The sequence below is a fragment of the Torulaspora delbrueckii genome, chromosome 3 (genome assembly GCF_000243375.1).
Source record: "Torulaspora delbrueckii CBS 1146 chromosome 3, complete genome".
Taxonomy (NCBI): domain Eukaryota; kingdom Fungi; phylum Ascomycota; class Saccharomycetes; order Saccharomycetales; family Saccharomycetaceae; genus Torulaspora; species Torulaspora delbrueckii.
The window spans coordinates 694,404-707,435 of NC_016503.1; the positions used below are offsets into that span (position 1 = coordinate 694,404).

The 13,032-nt window shown below is 42.3% G+C and overlaps 7 protein-coding genes across 7 annotated transcripts; 3 read left to right on the forward strand and 4 right to left on the reverse strand.

The window, feature by feature from the left end:
- Positions 1-507: 507 nt before the first annotated feature.
- PFK26 (6-phosphofructo-2-kinase) lies at positions 508-2,925 on the forward strand (the record flags this gene model as incomplete). Its single annotated transcript, XM_003680449.1, has 1 exon — positions 508-2,925. The coding sequence occupies one exon, from the start codon at positions 508-510 to the stop codon at positions 2,923-2,925; it is 2,418 nt and encodes an 805-aa protein (XP_003680497.1).
- Positions 2,926-3,027: 102 nt separating this feature from the next.
- Positions 3,028-5,100, reverse strand: TDEL0C03980 (putative metalloendopeptidase; the record flags this gene model as incomplete). The annotated part of the gene is made up of 1 exon (XM_003680450.1): positions 3,028-5,100. The coding sequence occupies one exon, from the start codon at positions 5,098-5,100 to the stop codon at positions 3,028-3,030; it is 2,073 nt and encodes a 690-aa protein (XP_003680498.1).
- A 534-nt stretch (positions 5,101-5,634) lies between these two features.
- On the forward strand, positions 5,635-8,355 carry SEC24 (COPII subunit SEC24; the record flags this gene model as incomplete). Its single annotated transcript, XM_003680451.1, has 1 exon — positions 5,635-8,355. One exon carries the CDS (start codon positions 5,635-5,637, stop codon positions 8,353-8,355), a length of 2,721 nt encoding a protein of 906 aa, XP_003680499.1.
- Positions 8,356-8,611: 256 nt separating this feature from the next.
- On the forward strand, positions 8,612-9,374 carry TDEL0C04000 (uncharacterized protein; the record flags this gene model as incomplete). Its single annotated transcript, XM_003680452.1, has 2 exons — positions 8,612-8,628; positions 8,717-9,374. The coding sequence occupies 2 exons, from the start codon at positions 8,612-8,614 to the stop codon at positions 9,372-9,374; spliced, it is 675 nt and encodes a 224-aa protein (XP_003680500.1).
- Positions 9,375-9,455: 81 nt separating this feature from the next.
- On the reverse strand, positions 9,456-10,622 carry COG5 (Golgi transport complex subunit COG5; the record flags this gene model as incomplete). The annotated part of the gene is made up of 1 exon (XM_003680453.1): positions 9,456-10,622. The coding sequence occupies one exon, from the start codon at positions 10,620-10,622 to the stop codon at positions 9,456-9,458; it is 1,167 nt and encodes a 388-aa protein (XP_003680501.1).
- A 135-nt stretch (positions 10,623-10,757) lies between these two features.
- Positions 10,758-11,858, reverse strand: HPM1 (protein-histidine N-methyltransferase; the record flags this gene model as incomplete). The annotated part of the gene is made up of 1 exon (XM_003680454.1): positions 10,758-11,858. One exon carries the CDS (start codon positions 11,856-11,858, stop codon positions 10,758-10,760), a length of 1,101 nt encoding a protein of 366 aa, XP_003680502.1.
- A 400-nt stretch (positions 11,859-12,258) lies between these two features.
- Positions 12,259-12,747, reverse strand: TDEL0C04030 (cytochrome c oxidase subunit IV family protein; the record flags this gene model as incomplete). Its single annotated transcript, XM_003680455.1, has 1 exon — positions 12,259-12,747. One exon carries the CDS (start codon positions 12,745-12,747, stop codon positions 12,259-12,261), a length of 489 nt encoding a protein of 162 aa, XP_003680503.1.
- Between the last annotated feature and the right edge of the window lie 285 nt (positions 12,748-13,032).

A 13,032-nucleotide genomic window follows, 5' to 3' on the forward strand; every position in this document is an offset into this window, starting at 1 on the left:
CAATATAGCTTTCCAAATACAATTATAGAAGCTATGATGAAGTGCATAGTCGGGAGGAGCCATGCTGGTCATATAAAATCGAAATCTGCACTGTTATACCCCGCTAGTCACCTTCTAACTTAGTAGGCACGGCCAAATATAAAACTATACCAGTCTACTTGTCTATCAAGACACTCAACGGTCAGAGGTCGTCCTGCTAACTCCTTTTGAGCTCGGCGGCTATAGGTTTGGCGCCACGCCAGCACGCATCACGTGCATGTCACGGGATTTATTAGGGGCCCCTAGTCCTTTCACATTTCCTTTCTTTAGAAAGATCATACTAATTTGCGCCAACATATATAACCCTAGTTTGGTGGTTTTAGGGCGACGCGCAAGTGGATTTGGTTGTCTAGAGGGAGGGGAATCGAACAAAAGTGTTGAAACAGAGCCAACAAGGGAGCTATAAGAATAGCAAGGACCTGACTCTAGTATCAAATTCAAGACGTTTGCAACAGTAGCATTACACTAATGTTCAAGAGTGTGCAGTATTTCGATAGCTCTGTACAGTCGCCTTCAGACTCAGAGGTGGAACCGACAGAGTCACGTGGCGATGATAGTGGTAGTGAGGTGGGACCTAAAGCGCCAGTTCAGCAGGGAAGTAGGGACAAGCACGTACGGATTATGGTTGATGAAGATGATGACGATGCAGACGAGAAGCAGGAAGGTGGCGAAAGGACTGGCGATTGTCTTCCCTCTTTCCAGAAGAGACCTTTAAGCGATACGCCCGTGACTAGCACTTGGAACTCACCTGCTAGCTCGACGGATAACACGCCGCTGACCTCCCCAGAGTCCAGTTCCACGAATCTGACGCATTTGCTACCTCATCGTGAGGTGAGCAGTGAGGGAGCGGCTATTCCAGCGGGCGTTCGTGAATCTATGTCCCCACCAGCGGCCTCTGGTGCACTATCGCCTTCCAGATTCCCACATCCAACTAGGCGACCCACCACGATCGACGTTCCAGGTCTTACCAAATCTAAGTCGTCTCCTGATGGTACTATATCCAAGGAGGATCCCGGTTCGAAGTTGGTTATCGTCATGGTTGGGCTGCCGGCTACTGGGAAATCGTTCATCACTAATAAGCTTTCCCGTTACTTGAATTTCTCAATGTACTATTGTAAAGTGTTCAACGTCGGTAACACTAGAAGACAATTCGCCAAAGAGCATAATATAAGCGATCAGGATTCCAAGTTTTTCGATCCAGGTAATAATGAGTTTTCGAAGCTACGAGATAAATGGGCTATGGATACATTGGAGCAACTCCTAGATTATCTTTTAGAAGGTCCTGGGTCTGTGGGGATTTTTGATGCCACTAATACCACGAAAGAGAGAAGAAAACATGTTTACAATAAGATTCATGAGAGAAACCCGCATTTGAAAGTGTTGTTTTTAGAGTCAGTTTGCTCAAACAAGGCTGTCGTTGAGAGAAATATACAATTGAAATTATTTGGGCCGGATTATAAGGGGAAGGATCCTGACGCTTCACTTAAAGATTTCAAAGAAAGGCTTTCTAATTATATGAAGGCGTACGAGCCAATCGAGGATTCTGAAAATTTCCAGTTTATCAAGATGATTGACGTGGGGAAGAAAGTTATCGCTTATAATATTCAGGGTTTCCTTGCTTCTCAAACTGTCTACTATCTATTGAACTTCAACTTAACGGAGCGCCAAATTTGGATCACTAGAAATGGTGAAAGTGAAGATAACGTTGATGGCCGTCTTGGCGGTGATTCGAATCTAACACCCCGTGGCGAGCGTTATGCCCGTGCATTGGCATCTTTCATCGACTCTCAAAGAACATTGTTCTACGCTAATGAATGTGAAAAGAAAGGTAAAAGTCCAGGAGATGATGATACCCAATGTAACGAGTTTTTTGTGTGGACCAGTATGCGTAACAGATCTATCGAAACGGCCAAATTTTTCAACGAAGAAGATTACCCAATCAAGCAAATGAGGATGCTCGATGAATTGAGTGCTGGTGATTTCGAGGGTATGACCTACCCAGAGATACAAGAGGAATACCCAGTAGAATTCGAGAAAAGGCGCAAAGACAAACTACGCTATCGTTATCCCGGTATTGGTGGAGAGTCATATATGGATGTAACCAATCGTTTGAGGCCGGTCATTGCAGAGATTGAAAGAATCGACGATAATGTTCTTATAATTACACATAGGGTGGTTGCCCGAATCCTATTGGGGTATTTCATGAATCTCAACAAGGATATAATCGCCAACGTTGACGTCCCCTTGCACTGCGTCTATTGCTTGGAGTTGAAACCTTATGGGATTACATGGGCCCTTTGGGAATTCGATGAGTCGACTGGTGATTTCTTTAAAGTACCACAATCGGAGATGAACACGACAAAGGTTAAGGAAAACGAGCTAGTCTACAAAGAAAGACGTTATTCTCTCGTTCCCACGGCTCCAGCCAGTGCAAACAACTCTTTATCAGATGTTCGCGTAAGGAAAAATGATTCGAGTAGGTCATCTTCACTAACCAGAGATGAAAGCAGTACTTCACTATCCACAAGCTCCGACACCAAAGATGTTATGCATCCAAACTCTGCGCCGGCAATCCCCTTCGCTCATGGATTACCAACTATTACTAATCTCATGGATGGAGGCGGGACCTCGATCTCCACTAATCGTCCAAGACAAACCACTGCATTACAAAATCATGTTAAATCTTCATTATTGAACAACTCCATGGGAAATTTGAGACCGGCAACATCGCCAAGACAAACATTTGAAATTGACAAATTAAATCAAAAGTTAGCCAATCTGAAAACGCGTTCCCCAAGAAAGTCCGGAGATGAGAAGGACACTGAACTAGCAAAAATCGATACCAACACATTATCAAGAAAATCGAGTGATGTGCAGCAAAAGTAGAATAGAAAGCAGGTACAGTGAAATTTGTCGAAAGATACATAGTCAAAGCAATTTAAATACTCAAAATAGATTTATAGAGTTCAATCGTAGCATAATCTATCCTCACAACCTACCATAGATTATACCCATGGCATCAACCCATTGCCCGACGTTACCGTATAGTCCAAGAATATACTGGCCTTCAGGAGGTCTCAATTCAATCAGACCCCCTCCGCCTTCATTCCCAAGCATCTTTGTTACTCGGCCTTCGTTCGTAACAATCTGCAGAGCATCGATCCAGCCACCGCACCTGACGTTGAATCCCGTAATGTATTCACCCTCTTCCAGGACTGCATCGGTGTAACTACCTGTTTCGTAACCAAACAAGACATTTTTACCACTTGTATTGTCGATGCTTGTAGCTTTAAAACTTTTGACAAGCTTGCCCAAGTAGTTTCTTGGTGGGACCGGTGGGTTTGCACTTTCTGTTTGAGAGCTGAAATAAAATCTCATCCCATCAAGAGCACCACCGTGATAAATTCTAACAGCGGTCACTCGTCTTATATCAATGGGAACAATTCCAACATCTTGACCACCACTGGGATTCCCAAGTAATTGTGATTTAACACCTTGAACCCCGCGAGGGAACCCATATTGGTCCATTGGAATGAATGTTACCTTTAAGAAATCTGGGAACTTACCAATCTCGAGTCCAGGGGCATTGACTGAAAGTAACTTCAAACCAAAACTGTTACCATGTTCAGGCATCTCATTTGGGGGTATTAAAGAGCGTAACTCGCTCAAAGACAATGTTAGGTCATGTTGAGGACCAGGGCCTCCCAGAGATACGGGCAGATATTCGATATAGGCTTTGGTCAAATCTCCACAGACTATTTCGATCAAGTAAACACCTGTTCTTGATGTAATTCGGCATAGGTCATCACCCAGTGCATATATGGAAGGTTTTGGTTCAGTGAATTTGTCAATTTCCCCCGGCCTTAAAAATGATGGATCCAAATAGTCTTGAGGAAGAGTAAATGATGGATGGTATAGGAACCTCACCAAGTCGAGACGATGCCACGTACATTCCTCCTTTGGATAGATTGGAGATTTGGCCCCATACGAGTTCGTCCTGATTGAGAAAGCCTCTCTAGTCACAAAAGATCTGTTGAGTGTAGTATAATCTCTCAGCATAACTCCGCTTTCTTCGTGTGGACATCCCAATGAATGGCCGATCTCATGCAAAAAAGCACCCAGCGTAAGTGTGAACGCTTCCCAGTGAGTGCCACATTCATCACAATCATTCGCCACTTCTTTTTTGGAGGTTCTCGTCTCATCAGTGAAATATTCAACTAACTGTTCAAGATGCGGTGGCCAAGCAAACAGTGCATGTGAACCAAATATTGCCAGCTTAACCTCATCAGTCCCTCCACCTAAAGCCGCATGAGCAGTTATTAGATTACCATCCCAATGAGTATCTAGAAACATGACCGCCGCCTGAACAGGTTTCACCCTGTCAGCAAAGGGTCCTCCATATTTTTGAAGCGCATCCATGGCAACGCCAAACAATCCACCAGCATCAGATGCATTAGGATTTTGTTGAGCTAAGTTTGCATCCCGGATCTCTTTGGTTGACTTATCTGATCGAAGAATGTGAATTTTCACAGTATTTCTCATCTCTGATCTCTGCTGAAATGTAGTGTCCCAGGTAAATTCTTCCAGAAACCTAAACGTACGGTTTCCAAATCCAGCACGCATCATTTGCTCATTGGTGTACGCTTGCATCAGCCTAGCGCCTACTCTCAATTTCTTCACAGCCAGATCCAGGCCATTTCCACCTTCCTTATCCCTTTGCACCTTTGGAGAGTCGAACTCCAGAGGAGAGTCCTTAGCCACAAGCAAACATAGATGAATAGGTGGGTCTTGTAATAAAGGCGTATAGTAGCAAGTCACCGTCTTTGACTTGTTGGTATCGGTAGCAAATGTGAGCCTATTCTCACCTGGAGTGAGGATAATAGTAGCTTTGAAGCCTGATTCATTCAATGGATATGACAATCGAGGTAATTGAGGATGTAAAACCTGTATCATACGAGCGCCGGTCGCATTTTTGCATGTTCCATGAACGGTCAGGCAGGGGGAAACAAGCTGCGTTTGGTCTTGCAGGTTGAAAAGCTCAATTGCGTCCGATCCTCCCATTTTTTGTCGATTAAGCGTACCAAAACCTGCCACTAAATATCAGATTATAATAAATTGTGATTACAGTTGCTGTTGTATTCGCTCGACGGCTTGAGATCCAGCGTCCCTTCATGCTTTGAAGTGAAAGATTTGAAGAATAAAATAGAACTAACATAACGAATCGCCAAAGAAGTTAGTACGAAATGTTTGGGGCAGGTTGATATGAAAGTAAACGACAGATCTTATTCTTTGCAAACTTAAATACACCCCGGCATCCTACGAGAGCCAAACAAGATTGTATATATGATAAACTTGCAAGCTGCTTCTAAGAGTATGAGCGCTCTAGAGCCAAAGATGGATGGCTCGCAGCCCTTTGAATTCCTTTCAGTTTTTGGCTGTTTTGAATGTTATAGTTCACGCGATTCGTTAAAGGACAAGGTGGCAAACGGAGAAAAATACCAGAGATCGAACAAACAAGACAGAAGCTGATATTTCAATTGGTGCAATTGAACTATTTGAAAGACTCGGAGTGGTTGAAACGAGCTAACAGGGGTCATGTCTCATCACAGGAAGCGTGTTTATCCTCAGGCCCAAGTGCAGTATGCTCAGGACGGGTTTGGGCAGCAGCCTATGATGGCCGCAGATGCTGGCTATCCGCCGACGGGAAGCCCCGCTATGTATCCTCAGCAGCCTCAAGGTGCACCTCAAGCGCCTCTCCAGCAGCAATTCTTTACTCCAGTTCAACAGCAGCTTCATCAGCAAATTGATCAGGCAACATCTGCTATGGACAACATGCAGTTGCATAACGTCCCTGCAGTTGATCCAAACACTTTTTATCAACAGCAACAGACTACTGCTGCCCCTCAAGGCTATCCACAGATGCAGTATCAGCAGCAGGCGGCTGGCATTCCATCGAGAGGTTCGAAACCAATGAATCAATTATACCCCATTGATTTGCTCACAGAATTGCCTCCACCTGTCAATGATCTAACCTTGCCTCCTCCACCAATGATGGTTCCTCCAGAGAAAGTTTTAGTTCCATCTGAAGAGGCTAATGCTCCTACAGACTACATTAGATGTACGTTGAATGCCGTTCCCAAGAGCAATTCGTTACTGAAAAAATCGAAATTACCTCTGGCTTTGGTTATTAGACCTTATCAACATTTGCAAGATGACATCAATCCACCTCCTTTGAACGAAGATGGTTTGGTTGTTCGTTGTCGTCGTTGTCGTTCTTATATGAACCCATTCGTTAATTTTACTGATCAGGGAAGAAGATGGCGATGCAACTTTTGTCGATTAGCAAATGACGTTCCAATGCAATTTGATCAAACCATGTCTGGTGTGCCAGCCAATCGTTACGATAGAAATGAAGTGAAATATGGTGTGATGGAATACTTGGCTCCAAAGGAATACACTATGAGACAACCTCCTCCATCAACTTATGCATTCATCTTGGATGTCTCCCAGAATGCCATCAAGTCAGGTTTGTTGGCCACAGCAACTAGGTCTTTGTTAGAGGTGTTGGATTCTTTGCCTAATCATGACTCTAGAACCAGAGTCTCCATCATATGTGTGGACAACGCCATTCATTACTTTTCCATCCCACTTGATGAAGATTCTGACCAGGTCAAAATGATGGATGTCTGTGATTTGGATGAGCCATTTTTGCCACTACCAACCTCAATGGTGGTTAATTTGAACTCTAGCAGAAAAAATATCGAAAAGTTGTTAAATCAAATTCCTGAAATTTTCCAGTTCAACATTATGAGTAAATTCGCGCTAGGACCTGCATTGAAATCTGCCTATAACCTAATCGGCGGAATCGGTGGTAAGATAATTGTTGTCTCTTCTACTTTGCCTAACATAGGAATTGGTAAGTTGCAAAAGAGGAATGAGAATGGTGTTGTCAACACATCCAAAGAATCGTCTCAATTGCTCACATGTCAAGACTCTTTCTACAAATCATTTACCATTGACTGCAGTAAATCTCAAATTACAGTCGATATGTTCTTGGCTTCGGAAGATTATATGGATATCGCAACTCTATCAAACTTGGGTCGCTACACTGGTGGTCAAACTCACTTCTACCCAGGCTTTTCTGCAGCTAAATTAACTGATGTCACCAAATTCACCAAAGAATTCTCAAAACATTTGTGTATGGATATTTCCATGGAGACTGTGATGAGAGCTCGAGGCACATCAGGCCTAAGAATGAACTCGTTTTATGGACACTTTTTCAACAGATCTTCTGACTTGTGTGCGTTTTCTACAATGCCAAGAGATCAATCTTATGTTTTCGAAGTAGCAATGGACGAAACTATCGTTGGCGATTACTGTTGCTTCCAAATTGCTGTTCTACTATCATTGAACACCGGTCAACGTAGAATCAGAGTTATCACGGTCTGTTTGCCAACTACTGAATCTTTGGCTGAGGTTTACGCTTCTGCCGACCAATTGGCAATGACGTCCTATTTCACCCAAAAGGCAGTTGAAAAAGCTGTCAGCTCAAGTCTGGAGGACGCTAGAGAACTGCTTAACAGGGCGGTTCAAGACATTCTAGCTGTCTACAAGAAGGAAATTGTCGTCTCGAATACTGCTGGTGGTGCACCACTAAGGTTGTGTGCCAACCTCAGGATGTTCCCATTATTAATGCATTCCTTGACGAAACATATGGCATTCAGACCAGGCATTGTTCCAAGTGACCATAGAGCAGCAGCATTGAATAATCTAGAGTCCATTCCTTTACCATACTTGATCAAGACAATTTATCCAAAGGTCTATTCCCTGCATGATATGCCCGATGAAGTTGGTTTTCCCGATGAAAATGGACATATCGTTCTGCCAGAACCAATAAACGCCTCTGCATCTTTATTCGAAAGATACGGTTTATATTTGATTGACAACACAACGGAACTCTTCCTGTGGATTGGTGGTGATGCGGTCAGTGAGTTAGTCACCGACGTCTTTGGTGCCCCTGACATTTTCGAGGTGCCAATTGGGAAACAGGAACTACCGGTTATTGAGGGCTCAGAGTTCAACAACAGAATAAAAAGTATTATATCCAAGATCAGAGAGCATGATGACGTTATCACGTACCAATCTCTATACATCGTAAGAGGTGCTTCTCTGAGCGAACCTGTCAACCATGCTTCTGCCAGGGAAGTGGCTACATTGAGATTATGGGCCACAAGCTCTTTGGTTGAAGATAAAGTGCTTAACAGCGAGAGTTACCGTGAGTTCCTACAAAACACAAAGATGAAGATCACCAAATAACTTTGGCACTACTTAACTCGGCTATTGTCAAGCATATTCTGTACATGACAAGGTGCTACATCAAATGTCACTTGTATTTTAAATCGACTTAAATATATATGTCATATATATCAACTATTCGACTATTAGACTATTGAACGTTTTATTTTTTTTCAAATTTCAGCTTAGGACTTCAAAGCGATCTTGAATATTTTGATCAGCGATGAGCTCGACAAAGTACTAACTAGTATCACCGCTTTCAAGTTACCGAATTTCGATGGCAGAATATCAAATGTATGTTTCACAATGAACTGCAAAGATTAAGAGAAACGTTGAATTTAAGGGCCTTGTACTGACTATTAACTACAGAGTTTCACGAAAGGTATATTTTCGCACAATCGTCAACAGACGAGGTGAATCACACTACAACGACATATGAATCACCTGTCGACTTAGAACTAGTCGAGGTTGATGTTCAGACAGATGGGCCAAAAGAAGACGCAGAGGCAGACGAAAATGATGAGTTTGACTTCCCACTCTTTTCCTTTGGCGTGGCTGGGAACAACACTGAACAAGGTGAAGAAAAGAGTACAGGCACAGGCAGACTCATGAAAGTTTCGCTACGTGAACCTGAATATACCATTGCAACACAAGAACGTCCCAAAGAGTATTATTTCGCTACTTATACAGAAGATGATCATCAAAAGTTCTCCAGATCTGCGATAGATTACGAGACCGCCATGAAAGATGCTTCCTTAGGGCCTTACCAGGGCTGGTCAAGATGGCGAGGGACAATGGTTGATTTGAACGAATACAGCACTAAGATTGAATCATCGCTGAGGCGACAAAAGAAGCTGCAAACCCGGAGACCTGGTCAAAAACAGAGGTTGGCGAAGAAAATGGGAATGCAACGTGAAAAGGAGCGCCAAGAGAAGGCTCAAGAGATCAAAAAGATGATGAAGAAAAGATTTCATAAACGTGGAGGGAAGAAGAATAAAAAAAAGGCAGAGCCAGTCACCCCCAGATTTAGGACAGAATAGAAAGTAGATCATATCAATTAATGTGATGAACGACGTCGCTCATTGAAAAGTAATTCTACGTTTGATTTGGCTTTTAATTGCCTAATTAGTTTCGGCTTGCGGGTTGATAATGGAAACTGCATGTAGCATTACATCCATATCTTGTGAATCGGCGTCATTGGTAATAGTGTCTGCCATTCTTTGTTTTATGGTATCGATAATCATACCTCCATTACGTGCTAGAGATTTTCCGACAGGCCCTCCTCTGCTGTAGGAAGTGTCGAATTCTTTCTTGAATGCATCAGAAACCTTTTTCCAGAATAAATGATGAGGTCTAACATTTTTTGGCTTTACTTGCAACATATAATCGGCCAAGAGGCTTGTCTTTTCCACTTTGACCTCATGAAGTATCAGTTCTAATGATTCGATAGCCATACTCCTCTTCATTGCATCCTCAAGTGCGACTGGGAAATCTTTGATGGAGTTTATTGTTTTTGCCAGAGCTTGAACGGTCACAGCAACATGTGAAAGAACGGCCTTTTGTATTGTCGTGACGAAATCCCTCTGTGACATATTATGCAAAGCTTTGGCCAGTTTCGATATAATTTCCTGATCTTTTTGAACTTGTTCCGGTGTCGCAAGTGTCTTGGTCAAAGTAAGAGAAAGGAAGTTTATCAGTTCTTTTCTTACTGGTATTACCACTTCTGTTTCTAACTGTTTGATCAGCCTTAGCGATTTAAGGTTCACATTCTCACTCATGCTCAAATTTATCTGTGTGTAGTAGGTCACCAATTCCAATGCTGTGTTAATCGAGTAGTGTGTTTGCTTACTGGTAATGAACTGAATTCTATTTGCCAAATGGATGTAAATCGCTCCATCACGCAATAAAAGGGAAGTTTGATGAACTTTGCTCAAAACATTTTGCAGAACTTGCGCCCTCTCGTAAGGTTCCAGTACTTCTTGCTGTAGTCTTTTGTATGAGATATCCAAGTACTCTAAACTTGGTTTAATGTTGCTTCTCGCCACGTCCTCCAAAGATTTGCTCTTATATATCTGATCTAGAACATGAGCTGGATTATTCTTGATTGTTTCTGTGATTCTAGATTCCACCTCTTCGAGATCGTAACGAATTTTTTTCATTGGCGTTCCAAGCTCCAGTTCAGTGGTGGTTGGCTGTCGATTGGTAGTCTTAAGCAGATCATTGCAAAACTGTGTTGCACTGAAATCCTGCGATAGCAGGACCTCAAAGTCTTCTAAATCGTCGCTCATCAGGGAGTTGATTGTAGGAAACGTTCCTGTGGTATAGTCTGTTCAATGTTTGTCAAAGGCTGTTGATCTTTTTCATTTGATAGCGAGAAAGCTCATACATACTCAGAAAAATTGAGTAAAGGAGTAATTAAAAAATTACTGTATAGAAATGATAGATCTCTTCAGACCAGAGTCGACCTTGTATGTGCTATATGTAATTGGCAATGCAGCATTTGCTATCCTTTTCTTCAAGTATTTTTCAAACTCCATAATACTGCCACCTACGCCGAAGTAAATGTCTTTAGCTGCCACGATCGCCTTCACATTGCCAGGCTGCTTAGACAGAATTACCTCTAGTATTGTTTCTGCGACCACGGGAAGATTTTCCGGCTGATAGATAGTTTCAGATGAAATGATCAGAATTTCTTTCCCAGTGTCTAGTCTCGCTGGTATTAAATTGCTGAAGCAACGACCCCATGTCCCAGATATGACATCGATCGATATGTTTCTCTCTTTGATGTCCTGGTAGAAGGCCTCTAAAAATCCTGCAGTCAGTAGCAATTCATCAGTTCTGATTGGGATATCCTCGTTGCCACTTTGTTGTAGTTGAATCCATTGTTCATCGCTCAGTATTGTTTTGGCCCAAGTGATAATGAGATTGGGAATCGTAACAAGTCGTAGTACACTGTTATTGTAGTCGGAAAGAATAAACTTACATCCACTCTTGGATTGCTCTTTCAAATAGCGGGAGAAGATATACTCGGTCGGCAACGCTGTTCCGCAACCCAATTCAAGTACACAATCCACATTCTTTAACTGAGCATCGCTTACGCTCAATGAATCAACAACGTCAATTGAGCATTCCCAGGATTTTAGGCCTCCTTCGTAAACGTTCTTTCGCAAATCTTCAGATGTTTCCCCAATTAAAATGTCCAACTCGACCTTTTCGTCATTGCCTTCATCAGCTTCGCTCATAAGCTGATGCTTAACATCAAAGAGTTCTCTTCTATAAAGAACCGTATTATTTTGTGGTGTTCTGAACTCTTCAAAGGAAATTCTAACGTTCTCTAGACTTTTGATCATTGCTTCCAGATTTTCCCATAGAGGTTGAACCACATCTTTACACGACAAATGAGCAGCATCTAAAGGATGTGACGATTGAATAGTCGATCCTACTTGTGATTGGCCTTGCTGGATCTCACCATCTAACTCGTCGTCACTAAAATCCGTGGAAGTGAAACCGAATGAGAACGACATGTATTCTTTTGGTTTGATGGTGCGATGAGCTTGGCCTGAATTTTCAGTTTGAAATTCTGCCGCGCCTTCAAAAGTGCTTCAAGGTTGGAGTTCGTCTTGTCATATGTTTAATTATAAAAGATAAATTATGAATAATAATAATGAATGAGAGGAAAAGTCGTCAAATTCATGATGGATCTTCTCATTGTAATTTTTTTTTCTCTTACCTTTAAATTGCAACTTTGATTGCAGTCTTTGTTGGTCCCAAAGAGTCCATTGTAGTGGAAACACTAACAAACCCTCCACCTGGAATATGCTTCTCTATTGTGTTCCTCATGGCTTCCCATCCCCCGAAATGATATAAATAATAAAAACGCGATAATAATAAAATGGATTATCAATCTTCAATATATCAAGCGGATCATTTGGATTGAACTTGGGAGTAACCGTTCCATGGGTTGGCGTTCTTGGATTTTAGATACTCATCGGATTTCAATTGCCATTCCTTGGTCATTGTCTTTGGAGGTTCACCACCGAACTGTCTTGCAAAAGCGAATAGTCCCACAGAGAAAAGTAGACCAATAGCAACACCTTTAGCGATGTAGCCGGAGTCACCTTTACCGTGAACAGGTCTTCTTGGTCCCCATTCACTGTAAGAAATGTACCACGCAGCTTGCTTTTCAGTTTCTGTCAAATCACCCCATGAAAGCTTTTGACGTTCTGAGAGTTTGGACACAATATCTTGTTGTTCAGCTGCTGGCATAGCTTCCCATCTGTTTTGTAGATCGGCGATTGCAGCCTTAGACAACGCCTGGGTTTGTGCGAATCTGACTGGAGTAACACGGGCGACTCTGGTGAATGAAGTACGCAACACTATGAAAGATTCGATTCCTGTTAGTATAATGGTCATTTCAACATGTCTTTTTCACACTCAAAAACTTTCTAGTAAAGAGTATCAAACATACTTTTTCTTATAATTTAGTCAATAGACTGGCACTTGCTTAGAAGGGTATACCGATTAAGTCTTCAACTAAATAGTTAAACAATTGTTCACTTATCTCTAAACCCCCATATGTGCTGAAGAATCTCATATAGTTCGAAGTGGCAGCTTCGCGCGTATCGGCAGAGAGGACTTCAATTTTTTTCACTGTTGAGCCAATCAGATGGCTCAAAATCTGATGGTCGCTGTATACGT